Genomic DNA, 21,399 nt, shown 5'->3' with positions numbered 1-21,399 from the left:
CTTTGAATGGTGAACACAAGGTGCACAACAGCCTCCCCAGCAAAGACACAGCCACCTGAATTAATATTCTCCCTCCAGGAGATGCCAAAACTTCCACTTGGAATGGCTCAGATTAGGAATTAGGAAAGCCAGTGCCTTTCTACTTCCTGACATTCTGCATCAGTGCACTAATGTGAAGTGTCGCCCAACAGATTCCTTGAAGGTAAATGTTTTTTTTAAAACATTGAAAAATAAGGATGTCTGGAAATTGAATACTTAAAGGAATTTAGGACTACCTTGTGTGACCTGCAATCAATTTACTTAAAACTAAATCAATAAAGTACCTGGAATGTTGCCATAGTCCCGATAGATTCGAAAATCTGTGTCAGAGGGAATGATGCCACTCTGAAATACTTCCTGACCAACAACAGATGCAAAAGGATGTTTAGCTGCACGAATGTACGCCTGAACCAGCCAGGGATTTTCAGGACCTTGAGGAGGTAAAAAGCAGAACTTTAAGATCACCGGGCAAATGGAACGCTCATTCCAGCTAGTGAACTGGAGTGAATTGCTTCAGTGTGTGTTTCAGGCCTGGGCAGCTAATTCACACTGCTAAATCCAAAGCTCAGCCTTACTTGGTAAGGCGTGGAGGGTTGTGAATGTCGTTGATAGTGTTATATCATGAAGTCAAAGTTCTAACCTCAAAACACAGCACTGAGCAGGCAGTCAATATAAGGGAAATTGAAAAAAAGATGTTCTTTTTATTCTTAACCTCCGAACAAAGGGGCAACAGGTTGGCACAGTGGTTAGCACTGCTGCCTCATGGCACTGAGGACCCAGGTTTAGTCTCGGCCCCGGGTCACTGTGGAGTTTGCACGTTCGCCCTGTGTATGCATGGGTCTCACTCCCACAACCCAAAGATGTGCAGGATAGGTGTATTGGCCACACTAAATTTCCCCTTAATTAAAAATAGAAATAAACAAATAACTACATTTTTTAGAAGCCTCCGAACAAAAACTTTGGCAAGTGTTCACCTCTCTTGCTGGCTCAGCACCCTGCTCTACTCTACCCTCAGATGAGAGATGAGCTTATTGAAACAGAAGACTGTGAGGGGCTCGACAGGCTAGATGCTTCTTCTCAATAAATCAATAACTAGCAGGCACAGTTTCAAAATAAAGAGTCTCCCATTTAAAACAGAGATGGGGAGGGACTTCTTCCCTCAAGAGGGCCATTAGCATTTGGAAAACTCTTCCCCAAAGAGCATTGAAGACTGGGTCATTGAATAGATTTGGGGTTGAGTTAGGCAGCTTATTTGATTGACAAGGGAGTCAAGAGTTATGGGGGGGCAGGCAAGCAGCAAAGTGGTAGTAAGGCCATAATCAGGTCAGCCACCATCTTATTGAGCAACAGAGCAGGCTCAAGGGGATGGACGGTCTACTCCTGCTCCCATTTCTTACCTTCCTACGTTCTAACTTGTGACAGCGACATTCAGTTAAGCGAAGGGGCTAGAGTTGCTCTACTTGGAGCAGAAGAGGTCACGTGGAGATAAAAACAGAAAATGTTGGAAATACTCAGCAGATGCGGCAAAGTCAGTGGCCAAAGTAACAGGTCAGTGACCCTGAGTTCAGAGGAGATTTGCAGAGGTGGTCAAAATCATGAATTATTTTGCTGGAATAAGTAAGGAGAAACTATTTCCAGTGGGAAAAGGGTTAGAGGGCACATATTTAAAGTGACTAGCAAAGAATTAGAGGTGATATGTAAAAACCTTTAAGAAAAAAAATGTATGTTATGATGATCTGGAATCATATTCAGTAGTAACTTTCAAAATGAAATTGTATAAATGGTTGAAGGGAAAATAATTACAGGGTAAAGAAGAAGGGAACGGGCCAATTTGATAGCTCTATGGAAGGGAACAACGAGCCACAATGCCTCTTGGTGCTGTATCACACTGGGAAGTTCTGAATCCATCAAGTTTGAAGGTGGGAGGATGGATGTGATGGGAGGCTTCAGCTTTTCGGTAACTACTTTGCTCTATCGGTGCATGAACACATCTGAAGGCAATTTGTGGATTTTTAATATTTTTCCATTCTATTCAACTATACTAATATTTCGAGCAGGCTCCTCTCAAAAAAAAAAGAGCAAATTCACGCTGGCACTGCTGTAAACTCAAGTTGCAAATTCATAGCCCACCACTATGGGGTGGCACGGTAGCACAGTGGTTAGCACTGTTGCTTCACAACACCAGGGTCCCAGGTTCGATCCCCGGCTTGGGTCACTGTCTGTGCGGAGTCTGCACGTTCTCCCTGTGTCTGGATTTCCTCCGGGTGCTCCGGTTTCCTCAGACAAGTCCCAAAAGACGTGCGGTTAGGTAATTTGGACGGTCTGAATTCTCCCTCAGTGTACCCGAGCAGGCGCCGGAGTGAGGCAACTAGGAGATTTTCACAGTAAATTCACTGCAGTAAGCCCACTTGTGACACTAATAAAGATTATTATTATTATACAACTGGTACAATTCAAGCTCGACATTCATCTGAAGAACATCATGCAATATCATAGCTGCCCAATGTGCTCAGTTAATTGGGTAACTGGATAGAACCCGGTCTGCAGACAATGTTTTATGTTGGAATGTGAACAGTTACACTACAAGGGTCTGAACAAAGCAATCTCACTTCACGTCAATGCCAGAGTATTTGTAGAAATCCAGATTTGGGCCCCAATCTGACAAGTCAATAAAACATCCCAGAGGCATGCAAGTAATCAATGAGATGAGTTTTGAGGAACTTGTATTTTAAAAACAGAATGACAGTGAAGGGTTCAGGGAGGGAATTCCACAAAGTATGACCCACAAAGCTGAACGTCCGGCTACCAATTGAGAGATGAAGATGGGAAGGGGGTGCACAAGACGCCAGAGTCCGGGGGGAAGTGGGGGGGAGGGGCTGCTGGTGCTACAGGTTCTGGAGCCAGAATGGGATGAAGTCACGGAGGGATTTACAAACAAAAGCAAAAAACAGTCAATTTAAGGTGACCAGGACATGAGACCATAGGTTAGCGTGACTGGATGAGAGACTACACTGACTTAATGCAAAGAGAGCATGTGCAACCACGTGTGGGATAATGGAAATTTTATGGAAGGCAGAACACAGGAAGTCAATGCAAAAAGAGCATTTGTGTCGTCGAGATCAGAGGTGACCCATACATATACACGGCTTTGGCAGCAACAGAAGATGTGGCTCATCAAAAACTGTAAAAGAAAAGCACTCTCACAGTGCAGAATCAGCAAATGGATGCAGCACAAAGCCAATGTTCTCAGTAAAGCGGACGAGAGATTAGTTCTTCTACTACAGTTACACGAGGCTTTCAACATCCATCAGAGAGCTGACTGGGCATTAAAATTATTGCTTGGCACTCAGAAACTGTTTATTTTATATAAAGTACACCCTTAAATCGCAGGTGTGCACCCAGTACTGGGAGAAGTCTAAAGCCTGCCAAAAATACATACTGCAGCGTGAAAAACAAAACCATACTTGCTCAGTTAGCCCAAGTTGCCACACCTCCTGACGCTGCTTTCATACATGAATATTCGCAAGCACCACCAGGTCGCACAGATTGCTGTAAATCAAAGGTAAACCTGCCTAAAGCAAATCACCAAGAAACACCAGCAAATATATATATATATTTTTTAATCTTCTCAGCCACCGGGTAAAGAAAATTCTGTTTTGCATTCAAGTTGCTGCCAGCTGCTCAAGATCCAGCCATTGTGAGCTGTCAACGCCGGCATTGTTCCCCGATGACATAAAAGCAGCTTAAAGCATATAGGCAGTTGGAAGTTTGTACAGTATCTGCCTTTCGTTTGCAAATCCCCCCTCTCGGCACCACCACCACCACCTCCTACAATCGGAGGCAAAAACAACTCAACCTGCATCAGGCACTGAGCAACCTTCCTAAATAAGACATGGATCTCTAGTGAAAACACAACGCAAACACGGCAACCCACATCTCATTGGGAGTTAACATCCTACAAACTCAGTTAGTGACACAAAGACGCCTAGCTGTGGCAGACGTAGAGGGACAACACACAGCCCCATGTTATAAAAAACCTAAATCACGGTTCATAGCGTTACAAGCCCAGCAGCTGTTACTCCTGGGCAGTCAGGTCACAGAATGGAATCCTGGCTCAATACACTGTAACTTTTATTTTTTTGGTTTAGAGATACGGTGAACAGTCACAGGACTGCCAATTAACTTTTAACAAAAGAATAAAACATTTATTAAACATTAAAAGTTTGACTACAATCGCTCCTCGGCCTTTTGGCTAAGATGAGCGTGAGGTCAGGTGTAATGTCTAGATCTGGTATGTCTCTCTTGTGGGGACCATGAATTGGATTCAATTTGAATTGTTTTTTGCAGCAGACAAGTAGCTGGATTAGGGGCTTGCCCCGGTCCACCCTCTGGCTTTGTAACTAAAGGAATTTTTAAAAGATTGACTACAATACTCTACTCCTTCATGCCACCTCTATCATCTCAGATAAACACAATTTTTTTTTAAGGAAAACACAAATTACAAAGTGTATTATCTTATACTAACGGTAAGTACACAGTCCATGCAAGCCAACAGGCCAATAATGGTCAGACACAGCACACTCTGAAACCAAGTGGCAACACCACCCAATACAACCTCTGTGGATTTCTCATCTAATCCCCATAAATACTACCTTGGTCAGATTCCAATTCTTTGTCCTCCTGACTTTGCTCTTCCTGGGACTTTCCTTTCTTTAGCTTCTGGAACTTGCTTTCTGCCCCTTACTCCACAGTCCTGCCTCTCTGCTGACAGTTTCTGTGAGAGCTGCTTTCTTCTCAGGTACCTGGTTCCAGCTGAACCACAAGTGCTTATGTTTTTCAGTGTAGGACCCCAATTGCTGAGCACCAACCTAGTCTTACTATAAACTCTGTTTTCACATCATAAACCCTTTAATTACAACACAGGCAACTTTGTCTAACATTAAGCCAACTAAAGTTTTAACACTTTCTTGCACAAGCACAAAATGAAATTTACTCAAAGCTATACCTCCACTCCCCACCCAATACCCACAAATACAAATAGAAATTACTTAAAATTATCTGTTTCCTGACAATAGCAATACTTTAGAGGTAAATTTTAATTCTGGGAAGATTAACTGTAGAAAATAGGATAAATGCAACTAAAGTAGTTAGGGTTCCATTCTGTTGACTATGGGATTAACAGCTAAAAACGGAAGATCATCAAGCAGCAGGTGGCATTACTTAGCTGGAGATTCAGAGACTAAAGGCGCGATTCTCCGCTCCCGCGCCGGTTGGGAGAATCGCCTGGGTCGCCAAATTTTCCCACGACGCCATTCCGACGCCCTCCCGCGATTCTCCCAAGCGGCGAGAACGGCCCCGTCGAGTTCCGCGCAGCGCAGGCCGGAGAATCGCCCGAGACACCCAAAATGGCGATGCTCCGGCACCCCTGCTATTCCCTGGCCCGGATTGGCCGAGCGGCCAGCCCAAAACGGCGGGTTACCCCCGGCGCCATCCACACCTGGTCACTGCCGGCGGGAACAGCGCGGGAACGCTGGGGGGATCCTGCACCGGGGGGTGGGGCCTCAAATGGGGTCTGGCCCGCGATCGGTGCCCACCGATCGTCGGGCCGACCTCTCTGAAGGAGGACCTCCTTTCTTCCGCAGCCCCGCAAGATCCGTCTGACATCTTCTTGCGAGGCGGACCCGGAGAGAACGGCAACCACGCATGTGCGGGTTGGCGCCAGTTTTGCGGCGCCGGCCGCGTCATGTATTCGCCAAGGCCTGGCACGTGTAAATGACGCGGCCCCGTTCCTAGTCCATTATCGGGCCCTGAATCAGTCGGGATAGGGGCCGTTTCGCGCCGGCGTGAACCTCAACGGCGTTCACGACGGCGCGAACACTCCTCCTCCATTTTGGAGAATCCCGCCCAAGCTGTCTACACTGCGTGCAAAGAAATGAAGCCCAGAGAGTCATTTTATTTTGGGAGTGAGAGTTACAATTAATTTTAAAGCTACAATTAATTTTAAAGCACTCAGTGCGTCCTGCCTGGCAAGCCACTTCGTCATGGAAATGGGCAAAGCTTAAAAAAAGTTCTAGTGGTTCAATTAACTGTAAGTTTGCTGGGATAGTGAGTGTTCAGCTGGAGTGGAAAGGGACATAGCAAAAGGGTGCTATTGTTAGCTGGCTCTGTGCAGTTAAAGCTCATGAGAAGTTCTGGAGAACCGAGAAGGTGGCAGAAATTCAATGGCTCCATACTGGAAAGGGTAGAAGCACTTGGAGCCATTCATAGAGTGATGAAGCTGAGGATATTGGAGATTGATCAAAACCAGGGGCAAGCCAGCCCAGTGAAGCTAACAAGATATTAAAACATAGAACATTACAGCGCAGTACAGGCCCTTCGGCCCTCGATGTTGCGCCGACCTGTGAAACCACTCGAAAGCCCATCTACACTATTCCCTTATCGTCCATATGTCTATCCAATGATCATTTGAATGCCTTTAGTGTTGGCGAGTCCACTACTGTTGCAGGCAGGTCATTCCACGTCCTGACTACTCTCTGAGTAAAGAACCTACCTCTGACATCTGTCTTATATCTATCTCCCCTCAATTTAAAGCTATGTCCCCTTGTGCTAGACATCACTATCCGAGGAAAAAGGCTCTCACTGTCCACCCTATCCAATCCTCTGATCATCATGTATGCCTCAATTAAGTCACCTCTTAACCTTCTTCTCTCTAACGAAAACAGCCTCAAGTCCATAAGTCTTTTCCCATAAGATCTTCCCTCCATACCAGGCAACATTCTGGTAAATCTCCTCTGCACCCTTTCCAATGCTTCTACATCCTTCCTATGATGCGGCGACCAGAATTGCATGCAATACTCCAAATGCGGCCGCACCAGAGTTTTGTACAGCTGCAACATGACCTCATGGCTCCGAAACTCAATCCCTCTACCAATAAAAGCTAACACACCGTACACGCCTTCTTAACAACCCTCTCAACCTGGGTGGCAACTTTCAGGGATCTATGTACATGGACACAGAGATCGCTCTGCTCATCCACACTGCCTAGAATCTTACCATTAGCCCAGTACTCTGTCTTCCTGTCATTCCTTCCAAAATGAATCACCTCACACTTTTCTGCATTAAACTCCATTTGCCACCTCTCAGCCCAGCGCTGCAGCTTATCTATGTCCCTCTGTAACTTGTAACATCCTTCCGCACTGTCCACAACTCCACCGACTTTAGTGGCATCTGCAAATTTACTCACCTATCCTTCTACGCCCTCCTCCAGGTCATTTATAAAAATGACAAACAGCAGTGGCCCCAAAACAGATCCTTGTGGTATACCACTAGTAACTGGACTCCAGTCTGAACATTTCCCATCAACCACCACCCTTTGTCTTCTTCCAGCTAGCCAATATCTGATCCAAACTGCTAAATCACCCTGAGACCCATGCCTCCGTATTTTCTGCAGTAGCCTACCGTGGGGAACCTTACCAAACGCTTTAATGAAATCCATATACACCACATCAACTGCTTTACCCTCATCCACCTGTTTGGTCACCTTCTCAAAGAACTCAATAAGGTTTGTGAGGCACGGCCTACCCTTCACAAAACTGTGTTGACTATCTCTAAATCAAATTATTCCTTTCCAGATGATTATACATCCTATCTCTTATAAACCTTTCCAAGATTTTGCCCACAACAGAAGTAAGGCTCGCTGGTCTATAGTTACCTGGTTTGTCTCTACTCCCCTTCTTGAACAAGGGGACAACATTTGCTATCCTCCAGTCTTCTGGCACTATTCCTGCAGACAAAGATGACTTAAAGGTCAAAGCCAAAGGCTCAGAAATCTCCTCCCTGGCTTCCCAGAGAATCCTAGGATAAATCCCATCCGGCCCAGAGGACTTATCTATTTTCATACTTTCCATAATTGCTAACACCTCCTCTTTACGAACCTCAAGCCCTTCTAGTCTAGTAGCCTGAATCTCAGTATTCTCCTCGACAACATTGTCTTTTTCCTGTGTGAATACTGACGTAAAATATTCATTTAGCACCTCTCCTACAATTTCCCACTACTGCCCTTGACTGGCCCTACTCTTCCCCTAGTCATTCGTTTATTCCTGACATATCTATAGAAAGCTTTAGGGTTATCCTTGATCCGACCTGCCAAAGACTTCTCATGTCCCCTCCTGGCTCTTCTTAGCTCTCTCTTTAGGTCCTTCCTAGCTAACTTGTAACTCTTGAGCGCCCTAATTGAACCTCCATGTCCCATCTTTACATAAGCCTCCTTCTTCCTCTTGACAAGTGTTTCGACTGCTTTAGTAAACCACGGTTCCCTTGCTCGACCACTTCCTCCCTGCCTGACAAGTACATACTCATCAAGGACACGCAGTAGTTGTTCCTTGAACAAGCTCCACATTTCCATTGTGCCCATCCCCTGCAGTTTTCCTCTCCGTCCGATGCATCCTAAGTCTTGCCTCATCGCATCATAATTGCCTTTCCCCCAGATATAACTCTTGCCCTGCGGTATATACTTATCCCTTTCCATCACTAAAGTAAACGTAATCGAATTGTGGTCACTATCACCAAATTGCTCACCTACCTCCAAATCTAACACCTGTCCTGGTTCATTACCCAGTACCAAATCCAATATGGCCTTGCCTCTCGTTGGCCTATCTACATACTGTGTCAGGAAACCCTCCTGCACACATTGGACAAAAACGGACCCATCTAAAGTACTCGAACTATAGCGTTTCCAGTCAATATTTGGAAAGTTAAAGTCCCCCATAACAACTACCCTGTTGCTTTCGCTCCTATCCAGAATCATTTTTGCAATCCTTTCCTCTACATCTCTGGAACTTTTCGGAGGCCTATAGAAAACCCCTAACAGGGTGAACTCTCCTTTCCTGTTTCTAACCTCAGCCCATACTACCTCAGTAGACGAGTCTTCATCAAACGTACTTTCTGCCACCGTAATACTGTCCTTGACTAACAATGCCACCCCTCCCCCTCTTTTATCACCTTCCCTGAGCTTACTGAAATATCTAAACCCCGGCAACTGCAACAACCATTCCTGTCCCTGCTCTGTCCATGTCTCCGAAATGGCCACCACATCGAAGTCCCAGGTACCAACCCATGCCGCAAGTTCACCCACCTTATTCCGGATGCTCCTGGCATTGAAGAAGACACACTTTAAACTACCTTTCTGCCTGCCGGTACACTCCTGCAACTTTGAAACCTTACTCATGACCTCACTACTCTCAACCTCCTGTATACTGGAGCTACAATTCAGGTTCCCAAGCCCCTCCCGAAGAGCATTAGCAAATTTCCCCCCCAGGATATTGGTAGCCCTCTGGTCCAGGTGCAGACCATCCCGTTTGTAGAGGTCCCACCGACCCCAGAATGAGCCCCAATTATCCAGAAATCTGAAACCCTCCCTCCTGAACCATCCCTGTAGCAACTCCTCTCTCTCCCTATTCCTCGTTTCGCTATCTCGTGGCACTGGTAACAACCCAGAGATAATAACTCTGTTTGTCCTAGATCTAAGTTTCCACCCTAGCTCCCTGAATTCCTGCCTTACATCCCTATCCCTTTTCCTACCTATGGCGTTGGTACCTATGCGGACCACGACTTCGGGCTGCTCCCTCTCCCCCTTAAGGGTCCCGAAAACACGATCCGAGACACCACGCACTCTGGCACCTGGGAGGCAAAACACCAACCACGAGTCTCTCTCGTTCCCACAGAATCTCCTATCTATCCCCCTAACTATGGAGTCGCCAATGACTAATGCTCTACTCCTCTCCCCCGTTCCCTTCTGAGCAACAGGGACAGACTATGTGCCAGAGACCTGTACCCCATGGCTTACCCCTGGTAAGTCGTCCCTCCCAACAGTATCCAAAGCGGTATATTTGTTACTAAGGGGAACGACCACAGGGGATCCCTGTACTGACTGCTTCCTCCCAGCCCCTCTCACCGTCACCCATCTATCTTTATTCTTCGGAGTAACTACATCCCTGATGCTTCTATCTATGACCACCTCTGCCTCCCGAATGATCCGAAGTTCATCCAGCTCCAGCTCCAGTTCCCTAATGCGGTTTCTGAGGAGCTGGAGATGGGTGCACTTCCCACAGATGAAATCAGCAGGGACACTGACGGCGTCCCTCACCTCAAACATTCTGCAGGAGGAACATTGCACTACCTTCCCTGCCATCCCCTCTAGAAAGAAAAAGAAAAAGAAAGAGTTTACCTGTTATTCACTCCCGTTCTCAGCAAGTACTCACTCAGCACCTGCACGATAACACCCGAGGGAAAATAAAAGAAAACCTACTTACCAGTCACCAGCCAATCCCTTACCTGCAGGCTGTGACTTCTCGGTTCAACTTCTACCTGCCCTCGAGCCTTCCTCTTGATCTTTACAGCAGTTGTTTTTTTTTTTGGTTAGAGGAAGGGGGGGGGGAGGGAAACACTGAAGAAGTGTTTCAGGTTTAAGTGTCACTTGACAACAGCTCCTCCACAAACCACCTTCAAGTTAGGGTGAGCACAACAGACGTATGCAAATTGCCCCCGCAACAGCCAATCAACAGCTCCGCTCTACTGCCCTCTACTGGATGCTTGTCTTCACTTGAACAGCTAGGGTCTCTTGCTCAGGTACACCTTCAAGTTAGGGTGAGCACAACAGACGTATGCAAATTGCCCCCGCAACAGCTAATCAGCAGCTCCGCTCTACTGCCCTCTGCTGGATGCTTGTCTTCACTTGAACAGCTAGGGTATCTTGCTCAGGTACACCTTCAAGTTAGGGTGAGCACAACAGATGTATGCAAATTGCACCCACAACAGCCAATCAGCAGCCCCGCTCTACTGCCCTCTGCTGGAATTGTGTTTGCAAGTAGAGGTTGAAGTGCAAACTCAGAAATCCAGGGGAACGGAGTCTCGGGAGAGGAGACTGAAACCCTGAAGAGGTATGCAGTCATTGAGGAAGTCGGAGTTGGAGAAGCTTTGAGGGAATTCAGAGGCTTGATCTTAGAAATGTGGAAAACTTGAAATCCCTTGTGAGGGAGACAATTTCAACAATCAGTTGACTCAGTGTTTACTGATGTCTGCGTGAGTTGCTCAGAAATCCATTAGATCCAATTGAGGTTTCCAAAGGTGGAAGAGGGACTGGTGGCGGGATTGGGGGCCCCGATTGGGCTGGAGGAGCTGATCAAAGGGATAGGAAGCAGGCAGGCGGGGAAGGCACAGGGGCCAGATGGTTTCCCGGTCGAATTCTATAAAAGATATATGGACCTGTTGGCCCGCTGTTAGTCAGGACCTTTAATGAGGTAAGGGGGGGGGGGGCATTGCCCCCGACGAAGTCCCAGGCACTGATCTCCTTGATCCTGAAGCGGGACAAGGATCCACTGCAATGTGGGTCTTATAGACCGATTTCCTTGCTAAATGTAGATGCCAAGGTGCTGGCGAAGGTCTTAGCCACGAGGATTGAGGATTGTGTGCCGCAGATCATCCATGAAGACCAGACGGGGTTTGTGAAGGGGAGACAGTTGAACGCGAATGTGCGGAGGCTTTTGAACGTTATCATGATGCCGGCGTGGGAGGGGAGGCGGAGATAGTGGTGGCGATGGACGTTGAGAAAGCCTTCGATGGGGTAGAGTGAGGGTACCTGTGGGAGGTGCTGAAGAGGTTCGGGTTTGGGGAGGGGTTTGTCAGGTGGGTTAGGCTGTTGTACGAGGTCCCGATGGCGAGTGTGGCCACAAACAAGAGGTCCGAGTACTTTTGGTTGCACCGAGGGACGAGACAGGGGTGTCCCTTGTCCCCCCTGCTTTACGCACTGGCGATTGAACCCTTGGCTATGGCACTGAGGGAGTCAAGGAACTGGAGGGGGTTGGTGCGGGGTTGGGAGGAGCATAGGGTGTCACTTTATGCGGACGACCTGCTGCTGTATGCGGCGGACCCGGTGGGAGGAATGCCGGAGATAATGAGGATTCTTAGGGAATTCGGGGACTTTTCGGGGTACAAGCTCAACATGGGGAAAAGCGAGCTGCTTATAGTTCATCCAGGGGACCAGGAGAGGGGGATTGGCGAGCTCCCACCAAAAAAGGCGGAGAGGAGCTTCAGGTATTTGGGGGTCCAGGTGGCCAGGAGCTGCGGGGCCCTGCATAGGCTTAATTTTACAAGGCTGGTGAAGCAAATGGAGGAGGAGTTTAAGAGGTGGGACGTGTTGCCGCTATCCTGGGCGGGAAGGGTGCAGTCAATCAAACTGATAGTGCTGCCAAGGATTTTGTTTCTGTTCCAGTGCCTCCCCATATTTATCCCGAAGGCTTTTTTTCAGGTGGGTTAACAGGAGTATAATGGGGTTTGTGTGGGCGTGAGGGACTCCGTGGGTGAGATGGGTGTTCTTGGAGTGGAGTAGAGATAGGGGGGGACTGGCGCTGCCGAACCTCTGTGGGCACTACTGGGCCGCCAATGCGACGATGGTGCGCAAGTGGGTGATGGAGGGGGCTGCATGGAAGAGGCTGGAGACGGCGTCTTGTGTGGGTACGAGTCTGGGGGCGCTGGCAACGGCGACGCTGCCGCTCCCTTCAAGGAGGTATACCACGAGCCCGGTGGTGGGGGCTGCCCTCAAAATTTGGGGGCAGTGGAGGCGGCACGGGGGGGGGGGGGGGGTTGGGGCCTCGGCGTGGACCCCATTACGGGGGAACCACCGGTTTGCCCCAGGAAGAACAGGTGGAGAGTTTACGGGGTGGCACAGGGCAGGGATACGAAAGTTGGGAACCTGTTTGTGGATGGGAAGTTCGCGAGCCTGGGTGAGCTGGAGGAGAAATACGGGCTCCCCCCGGGGAACACGTTCAGGTACTTACAGGTAAGGGCGTTTGCCAGACGGCAGGTGGTGGAATTCCCGCGGCGACTGCCACACACAGTACGGGGCAGGGTGCTCTCGGGGGGGTGGGTGGGAGTGGGGAAGATCTCGGAAACTTGCCAGGTGATGCAGGAGGAGGAGGAGGCCTCGGTAATGGAGGTAAAAGGTAAGTGGGAGGAGGAGTTGGGAGAGGAAATTGAGGAAGGGACGTGGGCAGATGCCCTGGGGAGGGTGAACTCTTCCTCATCGTGCGCGAGGCTCAGCCTCATACAGTTTAAGATGCTACACAGGGCACACATGACTGGGACAAGGATGAGCCGGTTCTTTGGGGGCGAGGACAGGTGTGTTAGGTGCTCAGGGAGCCCAGCAAATCACACCCAGATGTTCTGGGCATGCCCAGCGCTGGAGGAATTTTGGAAGGGTGGAGCAAGGACGGTGTCGAGGGTGGTAGGATCCAGGGTCAAACCGGGCTGGGGGCTCGCAATATTTGGGGTTGCAGAGGAGCCGGGAGTGCAGGAGGCGAAAGAGGCCGGAATTCTGGCCTTTGCGTCCCTGGTAGCCCGGCGAAGGATTCTTCTCCAGTGGAAAGATGAGGCCCCCAAGCGTGGAATCCTGGATCAGTGATATGGCAGGGTTCATTAAATTGGAAAGGATGAAATTCGCTTTGAGAGGGTCGGTACAAGGGTTCTTTAGGCGGTGGCAACCGTTCTTAGACTTCCTGGCAGAACGATAGATATTGGTCAATGGCAGCAGCAGCTCGGAGGGGGCTTACTTTATTATTGTTTTTGTTATTTACACTGAAGGGTCGGAGGGGGTGTATATACCTGTTGTGTTAAGTCGGGGTGTTAATGTTAATTTATTATTTATGTACAGGGGGGGGGGGGGGGTTATGGGGGGTTGCTTTTCTAGATTGTGTTTTGTACTTAACCCTGTTGGGTTCCTTTTTTTTTCTCATTTTGTTATTGATATGTTATGAAAACCTTTAATGAAAATTATTTATTTTTTTTAAAAGAAATCCATTAGATCTGTGATGGTCGAATTTATTGTAGAGTATAATCTATTCAGCTACAGTTTGTCTATTCATTCACATATGCTCTAATGGATATGAGATACAAGGTAGATCTTGTAAATTGTTTTAACTGTCTGACCTTGTACAGTAAAGTATATTTTTGTTGGTTGAAAACCCATGGCATCTTGCGGCTTTATTCTCTCAGGAAGAGTCTTGAATCATAGATTTTGTAAACTTAAAACAAAAACATTGCTAGATCCTAACTGGATCTTACCAAAAACTTAGGGGTCTGGTGTAGGATCATAACTCCCACCTCAGTCCAAAAACAGAAACTTTACATGGAATTTACAGTGCAGAAGGAGGCCATTCAGCCCATCGAGTCTGCACCGGCTCACCGAGCACCCTACCCAAGGTCAACACCGCCACCCTATCCCCATAACCCAGTAACCCCACCCAACACTAAGGGCAATTTTGGACACTAAGGGCAATTTATCATGGCCAATCCACCTAACCCGCACATCTTTGGACTGTGGGAGGAAACCGGAGCACCCGGAGGAAACCCACGCACACACGGGGAGGATGTGCAGACTCAGCACAGACAGTGACCCAAGCCAGAATCGAACCTGGGACCCTGGAGCTGTGAAGCAATTGTGCTATCCACAAGGCTACCGTGCTGCCCTTTTTGTTGGTTGAAAACCCATGGAATCTTACGAAGGCCCCCTTTCGAAGGTCAAAATAATTGCAGTCAAACTGTAAATTGGAATAACGCCACGGACGTTAGATTTCCGAAATAGGTGAATTTTGTTTGTAGTAAATTATATTTGCAGCAACTCACTGATGGGACAGGACACCATCTGCTCATTACATGTCACGAAATGCATACCCAAAGCCTCAAATTTCCTGCCCTTAGTCAGCTTCTCAGGTAGAGGAGGAGAGGAGAGAGAGGAGAAGCATGAACAGCCAGCAGTACAAATTAATGCAGGCCACCATCCGCTGTCTTTTGCTCACTTACAGAACAGCATAGACTGTTGGTACAAGCAGGGAATAGAAAGGAACCTAAAACAGAGATAAGTAGACTACATGAATGAGGATTTAAAAACACAGTAACAGGAGGTTTTGAGATGCTGTCCTTGTCCATAATTTCCTTCTTGATATGTCTAATTAAACAGAGCATACACACAGTAAATATTATAAAACAACCATAGCCTCGGCTGTTAACAAAACAGTGGGTTACCTGTCTGAAAAACAAGCTCCTTCCCTCCTACGCCAGCAGCTTCCAGGTTAATAAATGCCCTTATTAGTTTAACCCAAGGGTGCTGTGTAATAAAACCATGGCTCGCCTGCCAAAACATAAAACAAGTACAGGATGGTGCAACAAAGGTCAGAAAGGATAATGCCGTTATATTTGTGTCACTGACAATTCAACATAATGTTTAGAACTTACTTGCAAAATATTCTCTTCCGCTCCATTGAAAAGAAATATGACCGCATGCTGCAAGGGAATTGATGAATTTGACAGCGCATTCAGAACTTCTAGCATGACTGCACAACTGACTGCATCATCACTGGCACCTGTCAAAAAACAAGCAACTCTGCCAAATACAAATTAACGTGTATTGGATGATTTGGATGAGAAGTATAAATGTCAGTGAAAAATCAAGACATCCTCTGTATTGGCAGGTATCAGGAGTTCGGGAGTGCCAATATCTATATTTCTTCTTAAATTAAAAGCAAACTAAACTTCTCACACAAACAGCTCTAAAAGTAAACTTATATCAGCTCTTAAAGTCATTCTAATGCATGCTGCACAACTGCCTACATAGTTACAAAAGAACTATAATGTGACCGGATCAGAAATCGGTTTAAGAGATTAATTTCTAACGGGACTCATTGCATCTCTTTTCTAATCTGCTGTTTGCATCCCATTACCTCTGAAGTATCGATCATGTCTCTTACTTTTTAAACTTTCTACCTTACTCATATCTATTTTATTAAGTATGTTTTCCTCGTGATTGTAATATCGCATCAACTTTGCCAATTTGTCCAGGGAACCATCTAGCACTACACACAAGCCAGATTGTTGTCAAGGGGAAAAAAAATCATGCGGTTTTCAGCTTCAAGTAGAAAAACATCCCAAGGTCCCTCCAGAGATTCTTCCCTCCACACCAAATTTGTTCCAACTTTGGTTTCACCTGCTCACACTGTGGCCCCCATTCCCTAGTACCACAGTTCCACTACCCTCATCACTTGCAATCTATCTGTAACTGGTAGTTCAGGAATAGTCAACTGCAAATGCCCAGGTCTCTCTCTCGCAGCTACACTCAAATCTTCTGGCACACTACAACTGTAATCTGATGCTGCTTTCAAGATAAGGAAGCTTGTGATTTCAGTAATGCCAGCATGGGGAGGCAGTCCCATGTGCTCAGTTTTAATATAGAGCCAGCATGATTCCAGAGAACAACAATTTTACAGGGTTATGGAGGCAGTTGGGGGGGGGGGGGGAAAGAGGTGTGAAGGGATTGACCAAGTTGAATAAAGAACTTTGGTCCTTAAATACCCATAAAAGAACAAGATGAGACTTTGCTCCTTTAATTCATACAATCTTGCATTTTAAATTAAAGGCGATTTGAGTATTGCAACATCATTTGAAAAAACTTTATTTGTTTAGCGATAGTCAGCCCAGCATTCCTGACCTTCCACATTAGCTGGCAAACACAAAAACTTAGCCCACCTCATTTATCATTGACTCACATATTGTCTTGGGAAACTGTTAGGCCATAGTGTACACACCTAAAACATCAGTTGCAACTGGATTGTCAAATATAGAAACACATTACATGATTAATACATGATTACCTCAGGGTGAAGGGCAAGGATAAAAAGGAAGAACCTTTTACCTGGGCTGTTGGCCACGGAATCAAAATGGCAGTTTGCAAGCATTGCATGCTTTGCTCCATTCTTTGGTTCTAGCTTCACGGCAACATTGGTAATATTATCATAGTAGCTATAGAAACCTCCCAGAAAATCAATGGTGAAAAAGCCAGTTGGTCTCTGGATATCCACTGTAATGCTATTTGCTACTGCATTTTCTTTGATTTTCTGGATCTGTTTTAGCAGGTAATTCACAGTCAGGACTTCATTGGCAGGGCTCCCCACAGGCCTGGGCCCAAAGTCAGTAATGTGCTGGAGGTGCTTCCTAAACAAGATAAATAAAGGTTTTGTCACCTTGTTAAATGCAACAGTTTTATTTTGACCATCTTTTGAAAGAATAGACATCAATGTTTCGCGTCTTTAACTGCAATCTTAAACTGCACATTTAAATTGAATTCCACCAACCTCAATATTTCTGCTTTCAGTTATTCCCATAATGTATGCCCAAAATGAACGCAGACATCAGCACATTCTAATTTCAGAGAACCACTCTTTAATGCTCTGGTTTGGATCTTACATTTTCCAAAATAATTCTGAGCAAGGCTACCAATTTATATTGCCATTTATACTGAGTCATAAGCAGAAGTGTGAAGGAGATCTCAAACATGTTATATCCCACTAGTCTTAACTGAATATCAGCCCAAGGCTCAGATGAAAAAGGAAGGGTTCAAGCCCACTGCATCGTACAAGACATTCCCCCACCGTTGAACTGGTTTTCTTTGTTATTCTCAAATCATTCACAATTCTTTTTTTAAAAAATAATGTTTATTAAGGTTTCCACAGAATATCAATAACAAAATGAAAAAGGAACCCAACAGGGTTAAATACAAAACAGTCAAAAAACAACCCTCCATATCCCCCTCCCCCCTGTACAAAAATAATAAATTAACACCCCAACTTAACACAGAGCCAACATAGCAAATATATACACCCACTCAGATCCCCCAGTGTAATGAAACATAAATGAAGTAACCCCCCGCCCCCCCCCCCCCCCCCCCCCCCCCCGAGTTGCTGCTGCCATTGACCAATGTCCACCGTTCTGCCAGGAAGTCTAAGAACGGTTGCCACCGCCTGAAGAACCCTCTCAAGGCGAATTTCACCCTCTCCAACTTAATAAACCCCACAATATCGTTGATCCAGGATTCCACGCTTGGGGGCCTCGCGTCCTTCCACTGAAGAAGAATCCTCCACCGAGCTACCAGGGACGCAAAGGCCAGAATACCGGCCTCTTTCACCTCCTGCACTCCCGGCTCCTCTGCCACCCCAAATATTGCGAGCTCCCAGCCCGGTTTGACCCTGGATCCTACCACCCTCGACACCGTCCTCGCTACGCCTGTCCAAAATTCCTCCGGCGCTGGCATGCCCAGAACATATGGGTGTGCTTTGCTGGACTCCCTAAACACCTAACACACCTGTCCTCACCCCCAAAAAACCGGCTCATCCTTGTCCCGGTCATGTGTGCCCTGTGCAGCACCTTAAACTGCATGAGGCTGAGCCTCGCGCACGAAGAGGAAGAGTTCATCCTCCCTAGGGCATCTGCCCACGTCCCTTCCTCGATCTCCTCTCCCAACTCCTCCTCCCACTTACCTTTCACCTCCACCACCGAGGCCTCCTCCTCCTCCTGCATCACCTGGTAAGTTTCAGAGATCTTCCCCACTCCCAACCCCCCCCCCCCCCCCCCCCCCCCGCGAGAACACCCTGTCCTGTACTGAGCGTGGCAGCAGCCTCGGGAATTCCACCAGCTGCCGCCTGGCAAACGCCCTTACCTGTAAGTACCTGAAGGTGTTCCCCGGGGGAGCCCATACTTCTCCTCCAGCTCACCCAGGCTCGCGAACGTCCCGTCCACAAACAGGTCTCCCAACCTTCGTATCCCTGCCCTGTGCCACCCCGAAAGTCCTCCATCTGTTCGCCCTGGGACAAACCGGTGGTTCCCCCGTATTGGGGTCCATACCGAGGCCACAACGCCCCCCCTGTGCCGCCTCCACTGCCCCCAGATTTTGAGGGCAGCCGCCACTACCGGGCTTGTGGTATACCTCCTTGGAGGGAGCGGCAGCGGCGCCGTTGCCAGCGCCCCCAGACTCGGACCCACACAAGACGCCGTCTCCAGCCTCTTCCATGCAGCCCTCCCTCGCCGGCATCATGATAACGTTCAGAAGCCTCCGCACATTCACGTTCAACTGCCTCCCTTTCACGAACCCCATCTGGTCTTCGTGGATTACCTGCGGCACACAATCCTCAATCCTCGTAGCTAAGACCTTCGCCAGCACCTTGGCATCTACGTTCAGCAGCGAAATCGGCCTGTAAGACCCACACTGCAGGGAATCCTTGTCTGGCTTCAGGATCAAGGAGATCAGTGCCCGGGACATCGTCGGGGGCAAAGCTCCCTTGCCTCATTAAAGGTCCTAACTCGCAACGGGCCCAACAGGTCCATATATTTTTTTGCAAAATTCTACCGGGAAACCGTCCGGCCCCAGTGCCTTCCCCGCCTGCATGCTACCTATCCCTTTGGTCAGCTCCTCCAGCCCAATTGGGGCCCCCAATCCCACCACCAGTACCTCCTCCACCTTCGGAAACCTCAATTGGTCCAGAAAGCGGCCCATCCCTCCCTCCTCCAGTGGGAGCTCGGACCGATACAATTCCTCGTAAAAGTCCCTGAAGACCCCATTGATGCCAACCCCACTCCGTACCACACTCCCTCCCCTGTCCTCAACTCCCCCGATCTCCCTAGCTGCGTCCCGCTTCCGGAGTTGATGCGCCAGCATCCAGCTAGCCTTTTCCCCATACTCATAAATCGCCCCCTGGGCCTTCCTCCACTGCACCTCCGCCTTCCTGGTGGTCACCAGGTCGAAGTTGGCCTGGAGGCTGCGCCTCTTCCTCAACAGTCCTTCCTCAGGCACCTCCGCATACTTCCTGTCTACCCTCACCATCTCCACCACCAGCCTCTCCCTCTGCTCCCTCCTCTTCTTGTGGGCCCTAATGGAGATCAGCTCTCCCCTAACCACCGCCTTCAGCGCCTCCCATACCATCCCCACTCGGACCTCCCCGTTATCGTTGGCCTCCAGGTACCTCTCTTGCTTCCTCGGACCCGCTCACTCACCTCCTCGTCCGCCAGCAGCCCCACCTCCAAACGCCACAACGGGCGCTGGTCCCTCTACCTCCCCAGCTCTAAGTCCACCCAATGCGGGGCGTGATCCGAAATGGGTATCGCCGAGTACTCAGTATCCTCTACTCTCGCTATCAGCGTCCTACTCAAAATAACAAAGTCGATCCGGGAGTAAGCCTTATGGACATGTGAGAAGAATGAGAATTCCCTAGCCCCCGGCCTTGCAAATCTCCAAGGGTCCACCCCTCCCATCTGGTCCATAAACCCCCTCAGCACCTTAGCCGCCGCCGGCTTCCTACCCGTCCTAGACCTAGAGCGATCCAGTGCCGGATCCAACACCGTGTTAAAGTCTCCCCCCATTATCAGGCCCCCCACTTCTATATCTGGGATCCGACCCAACATGCGCCGCATAAAACCCGCATCGTCCCAGTTCGGGGCATACACATTGACCAGTACCACCCTCTCTCCCTGCAGCTTACCACTTACCGTTACGTACCTACCGCCATTGTCTGCAACAATGCTCGACGCCTCGAACGACACCTTCTTTCCCACCAAGATCGCCACCCCTCGATTTTTGGCATCCAGCCCCGAATGAAACACCTGACCTACCCACCCTTTCCTCAATCTTACCTGGTCTGCCACCTTCAGGTGTGTCTCCTGGAGCTGAAACGCTCCAGCCCGGGGAACATCCTGGTGGATCTCCTCTGCACCCTCTCTCCAGTGCAATCACACCTTTGTTATGGTGCGGCGCTCAGAACTGCACACAGTACTCTAGCTGAGGCCTAAGCAGTGTTTTACACCGCTCCATCATAACCTGCCCGCAGAGGCAGACTGGTCCAGCACTCAGCCGCAGGGAAGGTTCACTCAATGGGAGGGAGAGCAGTTGGTCGCTTCTCGACACAAACCAAGATCAGCAGTCAGGTCCAAGCGTGTATTATTTATTTATTACCTTGCCGTTTTTGCATCGAAACCGTCCCGCTCGTCACTGGGTCCCACCGCCAGCAGCTGCTGCAGCGAGAGCCGGATCAGAGCCCAGAGCAGCAGCAGGTAGGCGGCCACCAGCAGCAAGGCGGCCGCTTCCGCCAGCGCTCCGGCGGCCCGTCCGCCGCCGCCGCCCAGGCCGCCCCGGCCTTTCCTGAGGGGCGACGGGGCCGCGGCGCGAGGCTCGGCCGCCCGGCCCCCGCGGATCCGCACCGCCTGACTCTCCCCAGAGACCGCCGACATTGGAACGCCGGCCCTAGCAACCGCTGGCTCGAGGCTGGGCTCCGGGCTCGGCGCCCCGCCCCCGGCTGCAGCATTTCTGGGGGCGGGGAGCAACCGTTCAATCAGTGCACACCCACCTCCACTCGGATTGCAAACCACACCGTTCATTTTTCCTTAAAGCCCTGGGAATGAGGCAGTGCAAAGGCATACATAATGCAAACATCATAAAAGGGCGCCAAATTTTGAGCCGCAGGAGCTCTCAGTAAATTTGTTGGTGATTTA

The 21,399-nt window shown here is 48.7% G+C and overlaps 1 protein-coding gene across 1 annotated transcript in view; it reads right to left on the bottom strand.

The window, feature by feature from the left end:
• ermp1 (endoplasmic reticulum metallopeptidase 1) overlaps positions 1 to 21,184 on the bottom strand; it is a 57,984-nt gene extending 36,800 nt beyond the window's left edge. Inside the window, exons 1-5 of the mRNA XM_072517225.1 lie at positions 20,864 to 21,184; positions 16,778 to 17,076; positions 15,325 to 15,452; positions 15,115 to 15,220; positions 324 to 470 (exon numbers count right to left, since the gene is read on the bottom strand). Coding sequence (XP_072373326.1) covers positions 324 to 470; positions 15,115 to 15,220; positions 15,325 to 15,452; positions 16,778 to 17,076; positions 20,864 to 21,138 — 955 coding nt within the window. The 5' untranslated portion in view covers positions 21,139 to 21,184. The remainder of the gene's footprint in view (positions 1 to 323; positions 471 to 15,114; positions 15,221 to 15,324; positions 15,453 to 16,777; positions 17,077 to 20,863) is intronic.
• Positions 21,185 to 21,399: the final 215 nt, after the last annotated feature.

The sequence above is a fragment of the Scyliorhinus torazame genome, chromosome 9 (assembly GCF_047496885.1).
Source record: "Scyliorhinus torazame isolate Kashiwa2021f chromosome 9, sScyTor2.1, whole genome shotgun sequence".
NCBI lineage: Eukaryota > Metazoa > Chordata > Chondrichthyes > Carcharhiniformes > Scyliorhinidae > Scyliorhinus > Scyliorhinus torazame.
Note: the sequence above shows the minus strand (reverse complement) of the source record. Positions and strands in the feature narration are given on the sequence as shown.